Here is an 18,194-nt window from a genome sequence, read left to right as displayed (position 1 = left end):
TGGAAATTGTCGGAACATATTTTAATTGTTTAAAAATACTAGACCATACCCGTCGGGGGATATGAGCACCCAAAGTGCGCCATGGTCCGCTTGTTTCACGGATGGTCCGCTTGTTTCACGGATGTGGCAACACCGGCGCTTGTTGCACGCACATGATTTGACAAACCGGGAGCCAGCGAACACAAAAACGTGAATAAACAGCTGACATTTGGGGAAAGCGAAAAACGGGCTTCGTGTTCCGTGCACATGGTAATGGTCAATGGCTGTGTGCAAATGCAGATCAATTGCTCCAGCCACTGAACCCGCCAGAAGAGATTTTGGGGACGCACGCACGCACAGACAGACAGACGCACAGCGCTTTGTAGAATTATAGGATGATATATTATTCATACTGACATGCCCAAAATATGGATGGTAGGTTGAAAGCGGTTAATGTTGGTTTATGTTTTCTTTGTGCAGCCAGCGCTTATGGAGGCCCTCCACATGGCTGTGCTGCAAGGGAAACGAGCAGAGGCATCCAAGTGCCTCCAGGGACCGCTCAACTACCTGGAACAAAGCCTGAAGAAGACCACCACACCATACCTAACTGCTGTACGCATGGCACACACACACACACACACACACACACACACACACACACACACACACACACACACACACACACACACACACACACACACACACACACACACACACACACACACACACACACACACACACACACACACACACACACACACACACACACACACACACACACATACATACTATACACACACACTTACTAAATGCACACACTGTTGACATACATGAATAACATTTTAGGAGGTAAACACGCTCATCCGCCTACTCACTCGTATACACAAATGTATGCGTATTTTTATATATTACCAAGTTAAGAGTTCATGATTCATTATTGGAAACATAGATTGAACTAAGCTTCCCCTCTGTGCCATGCAGGGCGCCTCTGGCAATGTTTCCCCCTGCTTTTAGCTTTCTGGTGATGCTGAGCTGGTACCGCATCTTAAGTTGTTCACAAGTTGTGGGAGGAGATCCCTGATGGCACTGGTGTGTGTGTATGTGCGTGCGTATGTTTGTGCTTTGGGGGATGGTATAGTTCAGTTACGTTTGGTATCCATATTCAGGCCCCTGATGCAACACTTCTACTTGTCTTGTATACTGTATATCTTCTCTGTGTGTAATGCACACACACACACACACACACACACACAGACACACAGACACACAGACACACACACACACACACACACACACACACACACACACACACACACACACACACACACACACACACACACACACACACACACACACACACACACACACACACACACACACACACACAGCACACTATATATAGTTCAAGTTCTTTCTGTTGTGTGTGATGTCAGACCAGAGCTTGACGTCATTCTGGATACTAAATCCAAAAACACTGAATAGGCTGGGTCCTATTCAGTCTTTTTTGATTCACAATTGTGTGCCATCAGTTGCGTTGGAAATGTATATCTAAAAGATAATGTAGTTGTCTTCTGTTTCAGGAAGCTGTTTCGGTGGTTGATATCGTTCTGTGGGCATCACTGCACCCTGTTATGTCTGATTCCACCCTAACAGGTGAATGCTAATATAGATTTCTGGGCTAATAGCTTTTATGTTACAAGTAACCTACTTTAACATTTTACTTTAAAGCCTTGCAAGGCCAGGTTCCCAATTACATTTTAGATAATGCTGGTCTCGTGGTGCAGCCTTAGCTCCTCAAATAGGGCTCTCTTAGTTGTTTCTAAAACTCAACCTCGTCACCTGTGTTGATGGGGCTTTGTGGCCCTGGCACCTACAGTATGCTCTGGAAATCCCTATCTGAGGATCTAGGCTAGCTAAGTCAGTGTCATCAGGCATCATTTTTGAAAACCTGCTTTTATATTGAATGCCTTTTCTTAGTTGTTATTGCCTCTTTTTGTCACATTTATTTCCTTAGTCTTCATCTGTTTATATTCATGTTATTTGTTTTTGTTTATATTATAATTGTATTTTTACTAGACAGATGTTTTTTCTCATGGCAGTATTTTATCTTGTTATTGTAAAGCACTTTGTATACCTGTTTTGAAAAGCCCTTCATAGATGAAGTTTATTATTATTATTACTTTATTTTATTGCTCATCCATGATCTAAGCTTGAATTTTGACACACCGTGATTCCCCTCACTTCTCTTTATTCTTCTACTTGTCTTTTCCATTTCCTCTTCATCCCAGGCGAACACAAGACACTGCAGGCATGGTTTGACCGTGTGGCTGGTTTGCAGGCCTGTCAGACTGCAGCTCAGAAGGTGCTGCAGGGAAAGGGCCTTGAGGCCCTGAAGGGCTTCATGCAGAGGCAGCCTGCCCCACACGGCAGCCAGCGCAGAGACCCCCAGACACACAGCAGCAGCCCCACTGAGGTACAGTAGCACAACTACAACTAACAGAAACTCTAACACAGAACACATGTCACTCCTTTCAACCGTAATGTTATTGTGCATAAAACATGTGTGTTGACAACTTCACCTGAAACGTTGCCATTGCATAAAGAATCCTGTATAATCTAAAGCATCCCTGCTGGACATGCACTTGTAGCATCAAGAGGTGTCTCAGTTGATGGAAACTATGGTTCGAGTTGCCTGGAGAATAGAACACATACCAAGACTCCACATCATACCAGGAGTATGCTCTCTTATGTACCCCTTGCTACTCCTGTATTTCATCTCCCTACTGCATCGGAGAAAAACAAACTTACAGTACCATCAAATCCTACTTTTTTGCACAACTAAAAGTTACAGCGTTCAAAGTGAGGCCAGAGTTACTAATTTCAGCTCACGTCAATTAAGGAAACCGGTCTCCTTTGTAAAGTAGATTCAGTCTCAGGGTGAGACTTAACCTGGCTCTGTGGATGGTAAATTAAACCTCTGTTAGGCTATAGAACATGCAGTATATAAGGATTACATCAGTATTTCTCCATCCTTTTAGTCTGTTGTACCACTTGTGGAGCTGTTAGACTCCTAGCAGCTAGTTTTACCTAAGATCTTATTTTTCTTTTAAATGGGTCACCAACTGTATTTGACTAACACTTGTTAAAATCCTCTTAACAGTTAGAGGATTTGAAGAGGTGTTAGTCAAATATAGTTTGTGACCCATTGAAAAATGTCATCTTATGTAAAAATCATGATTACTATATAGATGTTATTTTGTTTTATTTTTTCTTTAAACAAGACTGAGTTTGAGGTTGTTTATGTGCGTTTAAGTGTTCTGACAACCAGGCAAAGTGTTGGCATTTGACTTAATCATAATGATTTTTTGTGTAAGTGCAATATGTAAAATAGTGTTTGTAAAATTGACTTTTTAGGTATGTGTTCGGAGCTAATCTCGAAATGTCTTGTGCACACTGCCAGTAGACCAAAGTAACTCCACTATTTTTCTTTTTTTTAATACTTTTTTGAATTATTTAACCTTAATTTTATAATGAAAGTCAATGGCACTTGGGACGTGACCCAAATTTGGAGTCATATGTCATAGACAACAACTGACGTCACAGGCTGGCCACATGAAGTCCGAGACCCACATTGGAACCACGCCGCTCCCAATTCTGAGATTTTTTTCCAGATAGGAATGCATGTACACAACTGACCACAGCACTGTCTTCCAGCCAGCTTCAAACAGTGCAATATGACGATGTCACAGGAGTTTATAAACTAGGACACAGTGACTTAATTGAAGTTAAACCTTTACTTTTGGAGAGTAACAGATATTTGAAGTTAAACCTTTACTTTGGGAGAGTAACAGATATTTGCTTGGCCAGAACTGCCATGTCATTTCCATTTTTTTCTGTGGCTGCAGGGTGAGGAAGAACGTCAGTTCTCCGAGGAGGAGCTGGAGTCAGCTGCCGTCACATGGGGTCAAGGACTGGACAGCTGCTCAGTGAGCACAGAGAGACAACACCCCATGTAAGCATCCACTGACTATCTCACATAAGCAGTTTTTAGTCTCCATGCATGCGTTCTCTCAAAGACACTTTGGCAAGACATGTGGCTGTTGATGGACACTTTACATAACCACAAGTGGCCCTAACCACTAAATCCTAATTTATACTTCGTTGTATGGGGAAAATGACTTTGTTAGGAGTTTGTATGCTGTTTTTGATACTAATTAGTGCAGTACCCGTTGTCAGAGTACTTAGAGACATCATCAATCTATGATGTCAGTCATCTACAGTATGATGCACCAACTTGGGAGAGTTGGGGATCTCTATATCTGGGCATAAAATGGACACAGACATATTAAAGACAGATTAAAGTATCTGTTTTGATGTCTTTTGAATCTTATGATTATGTCTTGTTTTTAATTCTGGATTGCTGAATCTTCTATCTGCACGACTGTCAAATTTACCCTTGGGTACTAATAAAGAGATGTTGACCGATTTTCAGCTCAAAATCTGTTATTTTCAGCGAGCAACATGGTCGTACGTCAGAGTATCAATTAATTAGACTAAAGCCACCACACTCTGCTGTAGAAATTATGGATTATTTTGTCATGCTAAGCACTGAGGTCAATTATGCCAGTCAACTTTAATAAAAGATAATTAATCTAAGTTGCATGAAAACCTTCCACTTTAGTAGGCTATTTTTATTTCATGGAACTTAAATAGTGTCATTACCAAAGGACCTTTTGAACCCATTCAAAGTCGGTTTAGTACAGTTTCGAGAACAACACCACAATTTTAATTAAAGAAAATCAACTTCTTCTGTTCTGTTCTTCTTCTTCAAGTTCCAACATATTGACTCACAACGTTTTCGTTTTACATGATGTACGAGGAATTGATTCGACCTGACAGATACAGATGTTGTGCTTATTTATATACAGTATTTTATTTATTGGTAAGGGATGAAAACTGGTCAGATGGGACAGAGTAAAATGCATTTGTGTTCTTCCTTGTTGTCAGCCTGCCTCAGGAGGGTAAGCGTAACATCCTGCTGACGAGTGCTTTGCCATATGTCAACAACGTCCCCCATCTGGGTAACATCATCGGCTGTGTCCTGAGTTCTGATGTCTTCGCCAGGTAGGAGTTTATTCTCTTTTTGAATATAGATTTTCTTGGTTGTTCACGTTTGTCTGTAATGGGGCTCGGGTGGCGCAGGACTAAAATACCACCATTACGGAGTCTAGGGTTAAAATCCACCGTGGTGCTTCAGGCTTGCCAAGCATCTATACAAGCGCTATTGTTGGCTGTGTTCCGGTGAGGGAAGCTGGGCAGGGAGGGAAAGGGTGGATTGGCATAATGATTAAATTGGGATTAAAAGGGAGTAAAACATATCCTCTGCTACAGGTATGATTTGCTTTATAGATGTCTGTACCTTTACCCTTTAGTACATTTTTCCATAACTCTATTTATAACTCAATCTGCCTCTCTCTACAACTCCTTCTGTCCTCTCACAGGTACGGTCGTCTGCGAGACTGGAACCTGCTGTTTGTGTGCGGTACAGATGAGTATGGCACGGCCACGGAGAACAAGGCCAGAGAGGAGAACCTGTCACCGCAGCAGATCTGTGATAAATACCACGCCGTCCACGCCGACATCTACAAGTGGTTCCAGATCGACTTTGATTTCTTTGGTAGAACCACCACAGAGCAGCAGACGAAGTAAGTGATGGAAACGGAGCAAGCAAGTAGGTGGCCCTTTGTCAGGTGTCGCGAATTACAGATCAAGCAAAAACAGACTCGGACACACTTTGTATTTACAAGATGGAGGTTTATTACACAAGCTCATGGGAGAAGTACATTAAGCTGCTTGTGCTAAAAAAAATGTTATCTACGTAGCAACTGTTTAACACATTCCCTGCCATTGACGGAGATCTCCGCCATTTAATATCCACCCGTTTACCGCCATTGACGGAGATCTTTTTTTTTAAACGTCCAGAACCCGAGATGACGTCATACGAAGATTTACTGCTCCATTCACTCCCTGGTTAACTTATAATTTAAAATCCTGTATCTCGGCTCCTGTGTACTTTTTTTCCCCACGTAAGCACAGTGATTTCCTCTGTGATTAGCAACCATTAGGGGATCGATCATACTGGAGATAAATATTCTGTGGTTCTTGAAAAAATTGTCAGAATGCTTAAAAATGCTGGCAAAAGCTACCTTCCAGTATTAGAAAGCCCCTGGCAGTGAGTCTGTCTTCTCCTCCACATCATCAGCGCCCATACCCTAGGTGGGGTTGGTGAAAGGGCCTACTCTGTATGGAGTTTGCATGTTCTCCCCCTGTCTTCTAGGATGGTTAACTAATTCCCTGCCTAGAACGTAAAAAACGTAATTATATCCAATTACCAATTCTGCCAATTTTTTTTTTTTTTTTTGACCCAAAGACCAAGGAGATATGATTTTTCAAAGATTTAGACTCCTATCCACTTCCTTGTTAACTTAAAACTTAAAAATTCTGTATCTCGGCTCCTGAGTACTTTTTTTTTTTCAATTAAAAATCTCTGGCAGTGGGCAAACGCGGCCAGAAATAATTCAGGCAGTGAATGAGTTAATACCCTCACAAAAACATGTAGTAATCCTGGTCGCTATACCGCCTCCCCCATGACAGCTGGGGTGGCTGATGGAGGGGAAGGGAACTGATTGGAATAACGTATTCCTTCCACGCACTACGTCCAACCAGGGAAACTCTCCCCTGTCAGGTGACAAGAAGGTCAGTTGGCTCTCATGCATTGAAGGAGGCATGAGCTCGGCCCTGGCCTCCCTAGGCTGGTGAGGGGAGTGTAGCGCCCAGGATCACTTAGAAAAATTGGCACCAGGTGAAAAAATAAGGGTTACAAAATCGCGGGATAAACAATAAAGAATTAATAAATAAAAAACCTGGCAGTGAATGTGTTAAGATAGCTTGCCAATATTTGGAGTTATATAAAAGTTACCAAAGTTTAATTATGCTTTAAAGACGTGAAAATAAAGTTTATAGGTTTCAAGCCTTTTAGTGTGGAACGCTGTACTTTTTTTGTTTCAAAGCTAATCAATGAGTTCATGCTAGTGAAGATATGGAAAGATTTTTCTTCTCAAAATCAAATATAAGAAAGGAGATTCAAGGCAGCCTTTACAATGAAGATTAAAGACTTTAATCCGTTAGTACAGTACAGTATATAGACTAGGGTAAACTCTTTATACGTGTACAGCATGAAAGGCATCAAACATTACTGGTCTCTTTGAATATTGCAAAGCACAAAGCTGGCTGTTTTTTTTTTCAAACGCAATTGTAGAACTTTGTGTTGAACTTTATTCTTTTGTTTTCCCTTTAATATTCAGCTTTTCTCCTGAGGATTTATATAACTTTTTTGTGCTGTTAGAAGAAACCTCTTTTCCCCTGTGTGCTCAAGAAAAGAAAACAGAGCACAGCAGGGTTTAGTAAATCTATGGGTCGGGACCCAAAATGCCATTTTGTTCACGATCCTCGTTCCTTGGGTGAGAAACTTGGTTCAATACTTTATTTTGCTCTGGTGTTTAATCATTTGTAAGCCCCTCTTGGGCACAGTCCATTGAAACTGAAGTTGGTCCACTCCACACCACTCAGTGTTTTTAGTTCCTCTGGTATTTCTTCCCATTCAGAATAGCCCAGGACATTTTCTGGCGGCTCCACAAGCGAGGGTTCCTGTTGGAGGACACGGTGGAGCAGCTACGCTGTGAGAGCTGCCAGCGCTTCCTCGCTGACCGCTTTGTGGAGGGGGTCTGTCCCCACTGTAGCTACCCAGAGGCCCGCGGGGACCAGTGTGACAAGTGTGGTCGACTCATCAACGCTGTAGAGCTCAGGGTGAGGGGTGTGTGTGTGTGTGTGTGTGTGTGGGTGGCAAAGAGAGGATTGTACCGGTAATATACCGGTTCTCAAACCTTTTCATGTCAAGGACCCCCAAATTGATATGTATTTGCCTACAGACCCCATCTGAAAATATTTTATGCCGGGAACCCCCAGAAGGATTTGAGTAAAATGAATCTAAAATATTCAAACATTTTCAAAAATAGCAGATCTACAAGCTGTACAAGAGCTGCTAATTTTCAATAGCCAAAGTATGAAATATGGATAATGGTTACAATTATTGTAGTGCTATATTAACTAATTTTGCTGGGGACCCCACCAAGGACCCCTGGGGGACCCCGTCAATGAAGTAGAATCCCAACCATTTTAACCATATTTTATACTTCATACTTGAATACATTTTAAACATATTAAGAACTCAGATCTTCTCTTATGGGGGTCCCTTGCACAAAATCTTTTATCTATCTGCGACCAAATAAATATAAATTTGGGGTCTTTGACATGAAAATGTTTGAGGACCACTGTTGTACCTGACAGGACATCACAGACTAGCCTTGATCTTAGTGACCTCTAATATTGTTGACCCTGCCTGTCCCCTCCAGGATCCCCAGTGTAAAGTCTGCCGGCAGACTCCCGTCATCCGTTCCTCCAAACACCTGTTCCTGGACCTGCCCAAGGTATACTTAAAAGCTTTTCACTTTGTCTGGAGTCGTCCTCACCCTGTGCTTATGGTCAGGAACCAGTGGTTATTTAGTACCTTTTTCCACACTGCTAAAGTTAACAGTGTTAAAATTATATTGTTAAACCTGCTGTTCCAGGACTGAAGGCTGGTTTTGAAAGGGCTTGTGTGACGCAAGTCAGTTAAGGACAAACAGGGCATTTAGCGTAGGGCTGCACAATCTCTGGGATAAGTGCTGTGTGAAAAAGGCTTAGGCCAGGTGTCCAACGCTGCCATTGAACCAAATCAACCCATGTAAATTGCCAATCGGCACTCTTTTTAAGCCTCTTACTTTTTTATTTCTGTATGTTAATGCTTATGTCTTTAATTATGTTTTACTTATTAACTTGCCTTGCCATTATACTGTAGGTCTGATAAAATACATTATTTTGACCCCTATCTTTATTTACTTTTCCTCCAAGTCACTGTAGACCCAACTATGGTAACTACATTAGTTATTGGCTTTACTGGGCAAGCGTCTTTATCAAGGTATAGTTCTCAGCGGGGAAGCCATACAACGTATCTATTAAACAGAAATGGTTCCAATGATCAACTTACTCTCTAAAAGACAAAGCTTCTTTGAGCCGATTTGGTCAGTTTGGCTCCTCAGATCCTCAGTCATGCAACCCCTTTCAGGGAAACAGTCCTTTCAGCCACCAAGTGGCCTCAATCTCACTACAAAACAGCATTTGGGACTGATTGCCTGTCATTTAGGCTATTTTCAGACTGGCCTATCCAGATTGGAATCAGATTGGTTTGATCAAGTCTGAACTGCAAAATAACACATGGAAATAGATTTTTGTGAAACAGGTTTGAACTACATTCAATTTTTTTAAAACATTGTTTTATCCACATTTCGATAGCAACAGTGAGAGAGAGACATGAAAGGCGGACAGAGAACACAGTTTTGACAGTCCGGCCGGCCAGGAGTCAAACCGGTGACATGCTGAAGAATGCATTATGCGCCCTAACCATTCGGCTATCGGGTCACCCCTTGAACCACATTCCTAGGTTTATTCCTTGGTGATATTTGAAATGATGCGACAGGTTGTGATCCTTTAGGTCTGCTATTTTCAGCGAGCGACAAGCAAATTTTAAGCATCACTTACACCTACACTATGTCATAACATTTTTACTACAGCACCCAATGCATATATTTGTGAAATAAATTTGCCTGCATTCTGAACAAGCCTTAAAGTCTGACAATCGGCTAAATTAATTGCAGGTGTTGAGTGCTCCACAGGAGCGCCACCCCATGACTCTTATGTTACGTTCACATCAACACTTCAACAGCGACTCGGCAACAGATATGCAGCGTCGCTTTGTAGCTTTTGTAGCTTTTGTAGCTGACGGTGTGAACCAGCATTACAACTGACAATAATCCACACCTCACTGGCACACATCCACATACATAGTAACAAAGGGAATGTTATTTGGGCACTGGAACCCGCTACTCTTGTCTCCCTCACACACACACACACACACACACACACACACACACACACACACACACACACACACACACACACACACACACACACACACACACACACACACACACACACACACACTACAGTATGTTGCACTCTCTCCCTGTCACTCAGTGTCAGTCACCCCTTACCTCTCCCCTTCACAGTTGGAGAACCAGTTGGAGGAGTGGCTGGACAAGTCGACCAGTACAGGAGACTGGACATCCAACGCCAAACAGATCACCCGCTCCTGGCTGAGGGACGGACTCAAACCACGCTGCATCACCAGGGACCTGAAGTGGGGAACACCAGTACCTCACCCTGACTTTGCGGGAAAGGTCTGTAATGACCACATAACTATACAAGTGGTGCCAGCCACAACAAACCCCACCCCTCTTTAACCCCATATACTTTATGGTGTCCACAGGGGTCCATAAGAAGGTCCCCTCCTTCTTTCCCTCTACACCAAATCTCTTTGCTGAATATAGCCGATCTACAAGCTGACAATGTCTCGCTGCAATGCATTGTGAGCTTGTAGAGCTGCTATATTCGCAGAATGTTTTCCTATTATGACATGCCCAGAAAAGGGACTCTAGGTCTCATGTGGTTAATCGGAACAGATTTTCTCCTAGATGGTGAGGTGGATCAGACCAATCTTGTTCTCAAGTGTTTGAAGTAAATATTGGCTGAAACACTTTTGTGTCATTTGATATTACAATTACACGCAAAACATTTTATCAGTTAATCCAGGGACCATTGCCCACCTTTCTTGATAGTTTCATGTAATTCCATACCGATTATTTTTGAAGCTATTGTATTTTTTGGTGCCATGGCTTATTTCCAGAATTATAGCATAAGGAATTACAAACACAATTCCATTGATCTTTAAGTAATTTATTGCCATACAAAGAAATGGAGGAACAGTAATACACACAGTAGTACATGCTAGCACTACGCAGCAGTCAGACCGCAGCATGTCCTGATTGTGCTCTTGCCTCTGCAGGTGTTCTACGTGTGGTTTGATGCCCCTATTGGCTACCTGTCCATCACCGCCAACTACACAGACCAATGGGAGAAGTGGTGGAAGAATCCACAGCAGGTACAGTATATTCACTTCTTCAGCCCAAACAATGGCAGTGATTCTGTTACGAGCGAGCCAAACACACTGGGCATAGCAGAATAGAACTAGATATTTTCCACTTACAATACATACTTACGTTACATATTTTAACCCTTGCATCCCAATTTTGAGGATCTCATTACAGGCTTCTTTTTTGGGGGGGGCAAAAATTGCTCAAGCTCGAGAACATTCTAGATCATTTTTTTGTTATTTGTGAATAGGGCTCAAGGGGTTAATGATCTTTTCTGTCCAAGCTGATGTGAAAACTGGATGGAAAAAAAAGTGCTACATGTCCAGCTATTGCCAGGCAGTATAGTACAATTCTCCAATATATTATGTTGGGTAGGAATAATCCACTGCAAGTCGTACACTTCCCTTGCACATCAAATAAATAATGTACAATGCAAAGGCTAATTACAGTTCATTATTTTTCCTTGGAGTTAATTGTCCCACTTTTATTACACGGCTTGGTTGAATGCTCAGTTCTGGGAGGCCAGTATAATATGAGTCATCTATGACACACCAGCTTGGTTGAGTTCAAGGGTCTCCATATTTAGGCATAAAGAGAAACAAACACACACATATTCCTGGATGCATAGATAGACTAGAAGGGCACCTTACTCTGGGACCACGTAAGTCGGGAACAATTTATGCAATACTTGTTGTGCTTGTTGTCCGACTACCAATTGCGCCCATACCCAGTACAGCACCAACTAACATATGACAGATTGACTAAATATGGAGATACAGGGATCCCTGATGTCGTCAGAAACACTGTACATGGTCATAGCGAAATGAATTCTATTGTACATGCTGCCACTTTATTTATGTTGACCAAGCAACGCAAACGCAAAGTTCAGCCAATCATTATTGAAGCCGGCGGGTTGGGTTGGCCAATCAGGGAAGCTGGTGCCCGCACTCCCTAAACACGAAAATTATGTTCCTCCTCTGCAGACCGACAGACAATCAGACACAGACATTCATGGTTTTCCGGTTCTCTGAAACCGTTCGTCCGACCAACTTACTACTCGGAAATGCACACCTCCAGGGGGACACATGCCAAGAGTGTGGATAGATATAGAATATGAAATAGTGAGGAATCAATGTGCACTACTCTCATTATATAGAATCTCGGTGCTGAATCGCCAAAAATGACTTGAGAAAAATCTAAACATGGACATTTCTCCAATGAAATAGCTATTTATTATTAATGTATAAACCTCTTAAGACTATGCCCTTCAGGGTGCATACTGGCAAAAAAAAGTTAGAATAACTCACCAACAACAGCAACAGTGTTCTGGCCGGGCGCCGTAAGGTCGGGGGGAACCTGAATGATTCAGAGGGCTGAGACTTAGACAGGGGCCCTGGAACACACCAGAGATACCAGGCTAAAATACTCTCAGATGGCAAGAACACCTTTTTTCTTTCTTGAATGCGCACTTTCATCCTTTTCCTTGTGTTGAAAATGTGTCTGATGTTGGATTATTGTAAAGGTGCACTGTGTAGCATTTTGCCTCTTGGTTGCCAGTAAAAACAACTTGCAAAAGAGTTGTTTACAAGTGACAACATTCCCATAACCCAAAGGGAAATGATTCAGAGGGTTCTTCAATAATTTGATGATGTTCCATCTGTTGCTGTTCTTGTTCAATCTGTTGTTTCATCTCAGCTCGGATTCTAGTTTGCAATTCCCTTTATTTTATGCCCACTAAACATCTTACATCTATTAATTCACAAAACATGTACATGTATGTCCCGGGCATAACTCGGGCGCCGGCATCAACTTGGCGTGTGTGTCCAACATGACCTGGGGGTTTGCGGTGCTGAGTGGCAATTTTATCGTATCAATGGTTTCCAAGAACGCACCACGTCTGCTTCACTGATTGGTGAAGCTTCACACCGCATTTATGCCGCTTAGACAATGTAAGTCCCTGATTGGCCAACCTGATCCGTCGGCTTAACTGATTGGCTAAGCTTCGCTTCATTTGTCACACGTCGCCACTATAAGAGACAGCATGTGCATTGGAACAGAAAGTACGAGAGCTGTGGTCATGGGTGAAGAAGCGAACAAAAGCGGTGATGTGCAGCAAAATACAGTGCATTTGGAGCTGACCACGGGCACAACGAGTACATCAGATAACGGAAGTATTGCACAGTGGGTAGGGGACTTGCATCTTTCCTGACTAGCAAGGCCCCGAGTAGGCCGGCGACGGACTAGTTTTATACAATTGTGACAGGAAGTTACCACTGGGTAGATACGACAAGTGGGTTGCTCTGTTGGGAAGGTCAGATTTCACAAGATAGTGTCTTAGATTAGCTGCCCTTGTAGCAAAAATCTAGACAATGTTTCGAAGGCCCTGCCAATATCCGGGTGGACCCGGGTCTGATGCCAGTATGTGCCAATATTTATAAATAAAAATCACACCCAGTGTGAAGTGGGCGGTGTGGTCACAGTGGTCATCACAGTGATGGAAGTTCACTTAAAGAAAAGTAATATTTCTGAAGTGGGTGGTGCTATTTATTAACAATAAACAATAAATAAACAATGGTTGGTCCACAATGGGTGATTCACTTAAAGAAATTACACCCAGTGCGAAGTGGGCGGTGTCTTGCTAGCTAATCACAATACTGAATGGAGTCAACCAATCATGTACAAAAAATATGTGTGATTCACTTAAAAAAAAACATAAATGTGTTTTTTTTAAGTGCATAGTCCTACTGTATTTATTATAGGGCTATGCACATGTGTCATGTTTCCCTAGCCAATCACAGTCCTGAATAGACTGTGATTGGCCAATCACGGTGCAGGGTTAGGTGGGTACACTGGTGGCCAATCACAGCGCAGGATTGGGGGTGCAAATATCCAAACCTCACATATAGGGGCGGTTTCACCGCCCAAAAATCACACCCAGTGTGAAGTGGGCGGTGTGGTCACAGTGGTCATCACAGTGATGGAAGAAGTGATGGAAGAAAAGTAATATTGTGGACCAACCATTGTACACCCCTAACTTAAAAAAAAACATAAATGTGTTTTTTTTAAGTGCATAGTCCTATTTATAGGGCTATGCACATGTGTCATGTTTCACTAGCCAATCACAGTGTGATTGGCCAATCACGGTGCAGGGTTAGGGGGGTACAATGGTGGCCAATCACAGCGCAGGGTTGGGGGGGTGCAATGGGACTCCCTGTCCAAACCTCACATATAGGGGCGGTTTCACTGCCCAAAAACGTCCTAAACCATAGGCATTTTATTTTTATTTTATTATAGCGCAAGTAACAGATCTACAAATTCAACCCGTTGCATCACAAGGCATTAATCATACAATGAAGGTGTATACCGTAGGGCGTAAGCGGTTAACATAATTTGAAATAGGACTAAAGACAGAATGTTCGAAGGGTTACGGTCGATTGTTTAGTCTTAGTTTTTTAACAGATCCAAGCTTTCCACATGCCTGGATATTATGAGAGTGCAAAGTCAGAAAGCACTTAAGCCCCATAAATAAAATAAAAAGACCTCTTCAAGCATTTGTTCTCAACCAAACTGTACTTCACACACTGAGTCATCTCATCTCTCTCTCTCTTTGCTGTCTCGCTAAAACCCCAAGACTCCTGTAATCTGGGATCAATGATTTGTGTGTGTACACATGCGCGCGTGTGTGTGTGTGTGTGTGTGTGTGTGTGTGTGTGTGTGTGTCAGAAGTACAGATAGCAAGCGTGTGTTGGCCTATATACACAGTGCAGATAGAGGGAAAGCTGGATAGGGGGGTTTGGAGAGCGCAGATAAGTCCCCTTTGAACTGGATGATCTCACCATGATCTAATATGATGTCATCCTCACCGTGGAGTTGCGTCTCTCTGCCCACCAGGTGGAGCTGTACAACTTCATGGCCAAAGACAATGTTCCGTTTCACAGCGTGGTGTTCCCATGCTCCCTGCTGGGAGCTCAGGACAACTACACCCTGGTCAACCACCTCATCGCCACTGGTAACCCATTTGGCTTCATTTTACTGTCTTTTGATTGACTGGTATGGGAGAAAAACTAAGGTTGTATCTAGGTATTGTTTGATTTCGTTGCTGTCGGGGCAGAAACCTTGCATCTCCATATTTCAGCTTTTCATGTTTTTTTTCATCGTTTTTAAAACAATAATAAAAAAGAAATGGTTTTGGACTTGAACTCCTGCATAAAGATAAAAGAGAGATGTAGCTAATATTCACTGGCTTTTAACCACTTGAACCCCAGCCATCCATATTCTGGGGGGAACGTTTGTCATAAATAGCAGAAAATCTTTGGCTATTTTTGTTTAAGGTGTTTGGTGTAAAAAGCGGTCCAAGTACAGTTGCAATTCAGGTCCATTAATTAACACGAGGGATCAAGTGGTTAGTCTTAACACAACGTGGAAAACTGGGAATAGGAGATATCTTTAGGAGTAGGTTGAACTTTGTGCTGTAAACATTTCATCCCATATTCTCCTCCCAGAGTATCTGAACTATGAAGATACCAAGTTCTCTAAGAGCCGTGGCGTGGGCGTGTTCGGAGACATGGCGAAGGACACCGGCATCCCCTCAGACGTGTGGCGGTTCTACCTGCTGTATGTGCGTCCAGAGGGCCAGGACTCTGCCTTCTCCTGGGCCGACATGGCTACCAAGACCAACTCTGAGCTTCTTAATAACCTGGGAAACTTCGTCAACAGGTTGGGCAGGAATTATCTTTTTTATATTTTGGATGGGGGCTTTTCTGTCTTTATTTCGATTGAACAGTGTACAGGAAATGTGGAGAGAGTCAGGGAGTGACACACAGCAATGGTCCGTTGGGTTTGGGAATCGAACTCGGGACTCGCTGTCAGGCTGCATCGGAGCCTACTGCGTTTGTAGCCTGGAAACCAGACGAATCTGCCAGAGCTAAAGAAAAACAACGCAGTGATATTAGTCTGGCCATGCCAGGCTAGCCTATATGTGGTATGCTTTGATTGATTGATTGAATATTTTATTAGGCAAAAAAATGTAAACATCACAATTACATTTATAATACTTTGTCTAAAAGGTCCGTCCAAAAAAGTCCTTGCGGTCTTGTTTCTATTGAGGTCCTTAGTATTCAGTTCATAGACATATATAGTAGCAACCAAACAACCAAACAGTTCAAATAAACGGTTTGGTTTATTTGCGCCTTAACCACTCGGCAATCGGTGCCCCAAATTATCTTACTTTATGTAAAAAAAAAATATATATAAATGAGATAGAAATAAAGTTTAAAAAACAGGTAAGAATGGCAGGTATTATAAATAAAACCTCTTACAGCAGGAATGGTCAAATCTCTTTAGCAGCAATGGGGAATGCGCAGAATATAGTCAGATTTATACTTTGTCGTACAACAGTGTCACTGGATGAAAATAGCTGATTTATAAGCACACTGACTTGCGAATGCGACTCGATTAGAGCTTTCAGATCTGCTATTTTCCACGACGCCATCGTTTGATGGAGCCTAGATTAGGCATAAGGAGGGGGGAGGATCGTTAAAATAACGATTTGCAAAATGTCTTTGGGGAAACAAAAATTAAAATGCAATCTGACATCTAGTCCAAAGTTTTCAAGATCCAAGTTCTTGTGGGAAAGTCAATGACAGCAACAGACAAGTGATGCTCTACCTAATTTTCTGCATTTGTTTGGGATGGTGTAATTTAGCCCCAATTACACTGCCTCAGATGAGTTTTAAAGATCAGGGTGAAATCCTACATCAAAGATTTTCTGAACAGTCTTTTTTCAGAATACCTTGATCTTAAAAATTGGTATGGAACGGCAACTTTGATGCTTAATTGGTTCAAAAAAATAATCTTGTATAGTGCATCCTGCCTTAGGTGTTGGTGGTGGAGAGTACTCACTTGCAGAAAAATAACCCAAACCCTTAATTACTGTATCGTTAGTTACATTCCACATAGAAGTCTTCATGCAGTATGTACTGTATATACAATCCAGGGGTCGTCTAGGAGACATTGCTTTTATCCAAGTGACCATCCTAGTGACCAGCCTGGTTTACTGTCTTAAGGTCTTACGTTCTGGGAACCGTAAGGTCCCTTCGCTCACCGACAATAGCCGATCTAAGAGCTCACAATGTGTAGTGCTGTGATACGTTGTGAGCTTTTTGATCTGTTATTTTCTTTCTTTGTCTATTTTTTAAGTCAGCATTTTTTTACGGCCCTTCTCAGAAACAAACGGCTGGTTAAAGCAAAGCATGTTTTCAAATGGCAAAAGATTCTCTGTTTTCCCTCACTAAGTCCGCTTGAAACTGTCCATCTACTTTAACTGAAAACAATTTGCAAGGTTGGTATTTTACAGAATGAATAACTCTGCAAAGTGATTCAGTAATTTATGATAAGAATCAGAGACAAACTCATCTTCACTAATAGATCAACTGAAATGTTACATTCATGTACAGTGTATGTTGTTTAGTCTATCAGACTTTCCACACAGGCACAGAAATGTATAAAATATAGATTAGTTTTATTGCATCAGTTGAACTAGTGACTCTGTTCCAAAGTAGACAACAGAGGGAAAAAATGGTTGTAGAGGTGACAAGGAGCTCACGCTATGAGGAGCTTCCTTGCTGTGATGTTTGAGTTTACAGCGGCATAGCGCTACATTACATCTGGCAGCGTGATCCATAATTGATCAACAATTAGCAAGTCAAGTAACGAGCCCTTCCCTCTCACCACTTAGCTCTCGCTTTCTCTCTTCTCTGTGCTTTTCCTTGTCAAAACACCTCTACCCCCAACTGAGCCTGGTCCAACATCTTGTGAGGTTGTAGATGGGCTGCTTCCAGTGCACGACCAAGCATAAATCAGACATAACCCTCTAACCCTAGTCTCGCGTGGCCAGACTGTTGCCTCCCACAATTTTCCAAATGCTTCCGGTCATACAGTCTGGAGCACGGAAGCTCTGAAAATGATTAAGTGGGAAAGCGGATGTGACGCCACCTCCCTGCTTCCGTTCCGCTTTTACAGTTGCGCAAATTTGTCCTAATATAAATACAAATATTCTAAGCTTGCAGC

General features: G+C 42.2%; 1 protein-coding gene across 2 annotated transcripts in view; it reads left to right on the top strand.

The window, feature by feature from the left end:
* Positions 1 to 18,194, top strand: part of mars1 (methionyl-tRNA synthetase 1) — a 32,697-nt gene that overhangs the window by 7,926 nt on the left and 6,577 nt on the right. For both annotated transcript variants that reach the window (XM_080423216.1, XM_080423215.1), the window contains exons 4-15: positions 460 to 591; positions 1,560 to 1,632; positions 2,268 to 2,452; positions 3,885 to 3,991; positions 4,987 to 5,103; positions 5,481 to 5,684; positions 7,644 to 7,845; positions 8,451 to 8,525; positions 10,203 to 10,373; positions 11,039 to 11,134; positions 15,018 to 15,135; positions 15,629 to 15,842. In XM_080423216.1, the coding sequence (XP_080279342.1) occupies positions 460 to 591; positions 1,560 to 1,632; positions 2,268 to 2,452; positions 3,885 to 3,991; positions 4,987 to 5,103; positions 5,481 to 5,684; positions 7,644 to 7,845; positions 8,451 to 8,525; positions 10,203 to 10,373; positions 11,039 to 11,134; positions 15,018 to 15,135; positions 15,629 to 15,842 (1,694 nt within the window). The remainder of the gene's footprint in view (positions 1 to 459; positions 592 to 1,559; positions 1,633 to 2,267; positions 2,453 to 3,884; positions 3,992 to 4,986; positions 5,104 to 5,480; positions 5,685 to 7,643; positions 7,846 to 8,450; positions 8,526 to 10,202; positions 10,374 to 11,038; positions 11,135 to 15,017; positions 15,136 to 15,628; positions 15,843 to 18,194) is intronic.

Source organism: Gymnoscopelus braueri, assembly GCF_963280865.1.
Source record: "Gymnoscopelus braueri genome assembly, chromosome: 3".
In the NCBI taxonomy this organism is placed as follows: domain Eukaryota; kingdom Metazoa; phylum Chordata; class Actinopteri; order Myctophiformes; family Myctophidae; genus Gymnoscopelus; species Gymnoscopelus braueri.
The sequence above is the reverse complement of the archived record's forward strand: the minus strand, read 5'-3'. Positions and strand labels throughout refer to the sequence as shown.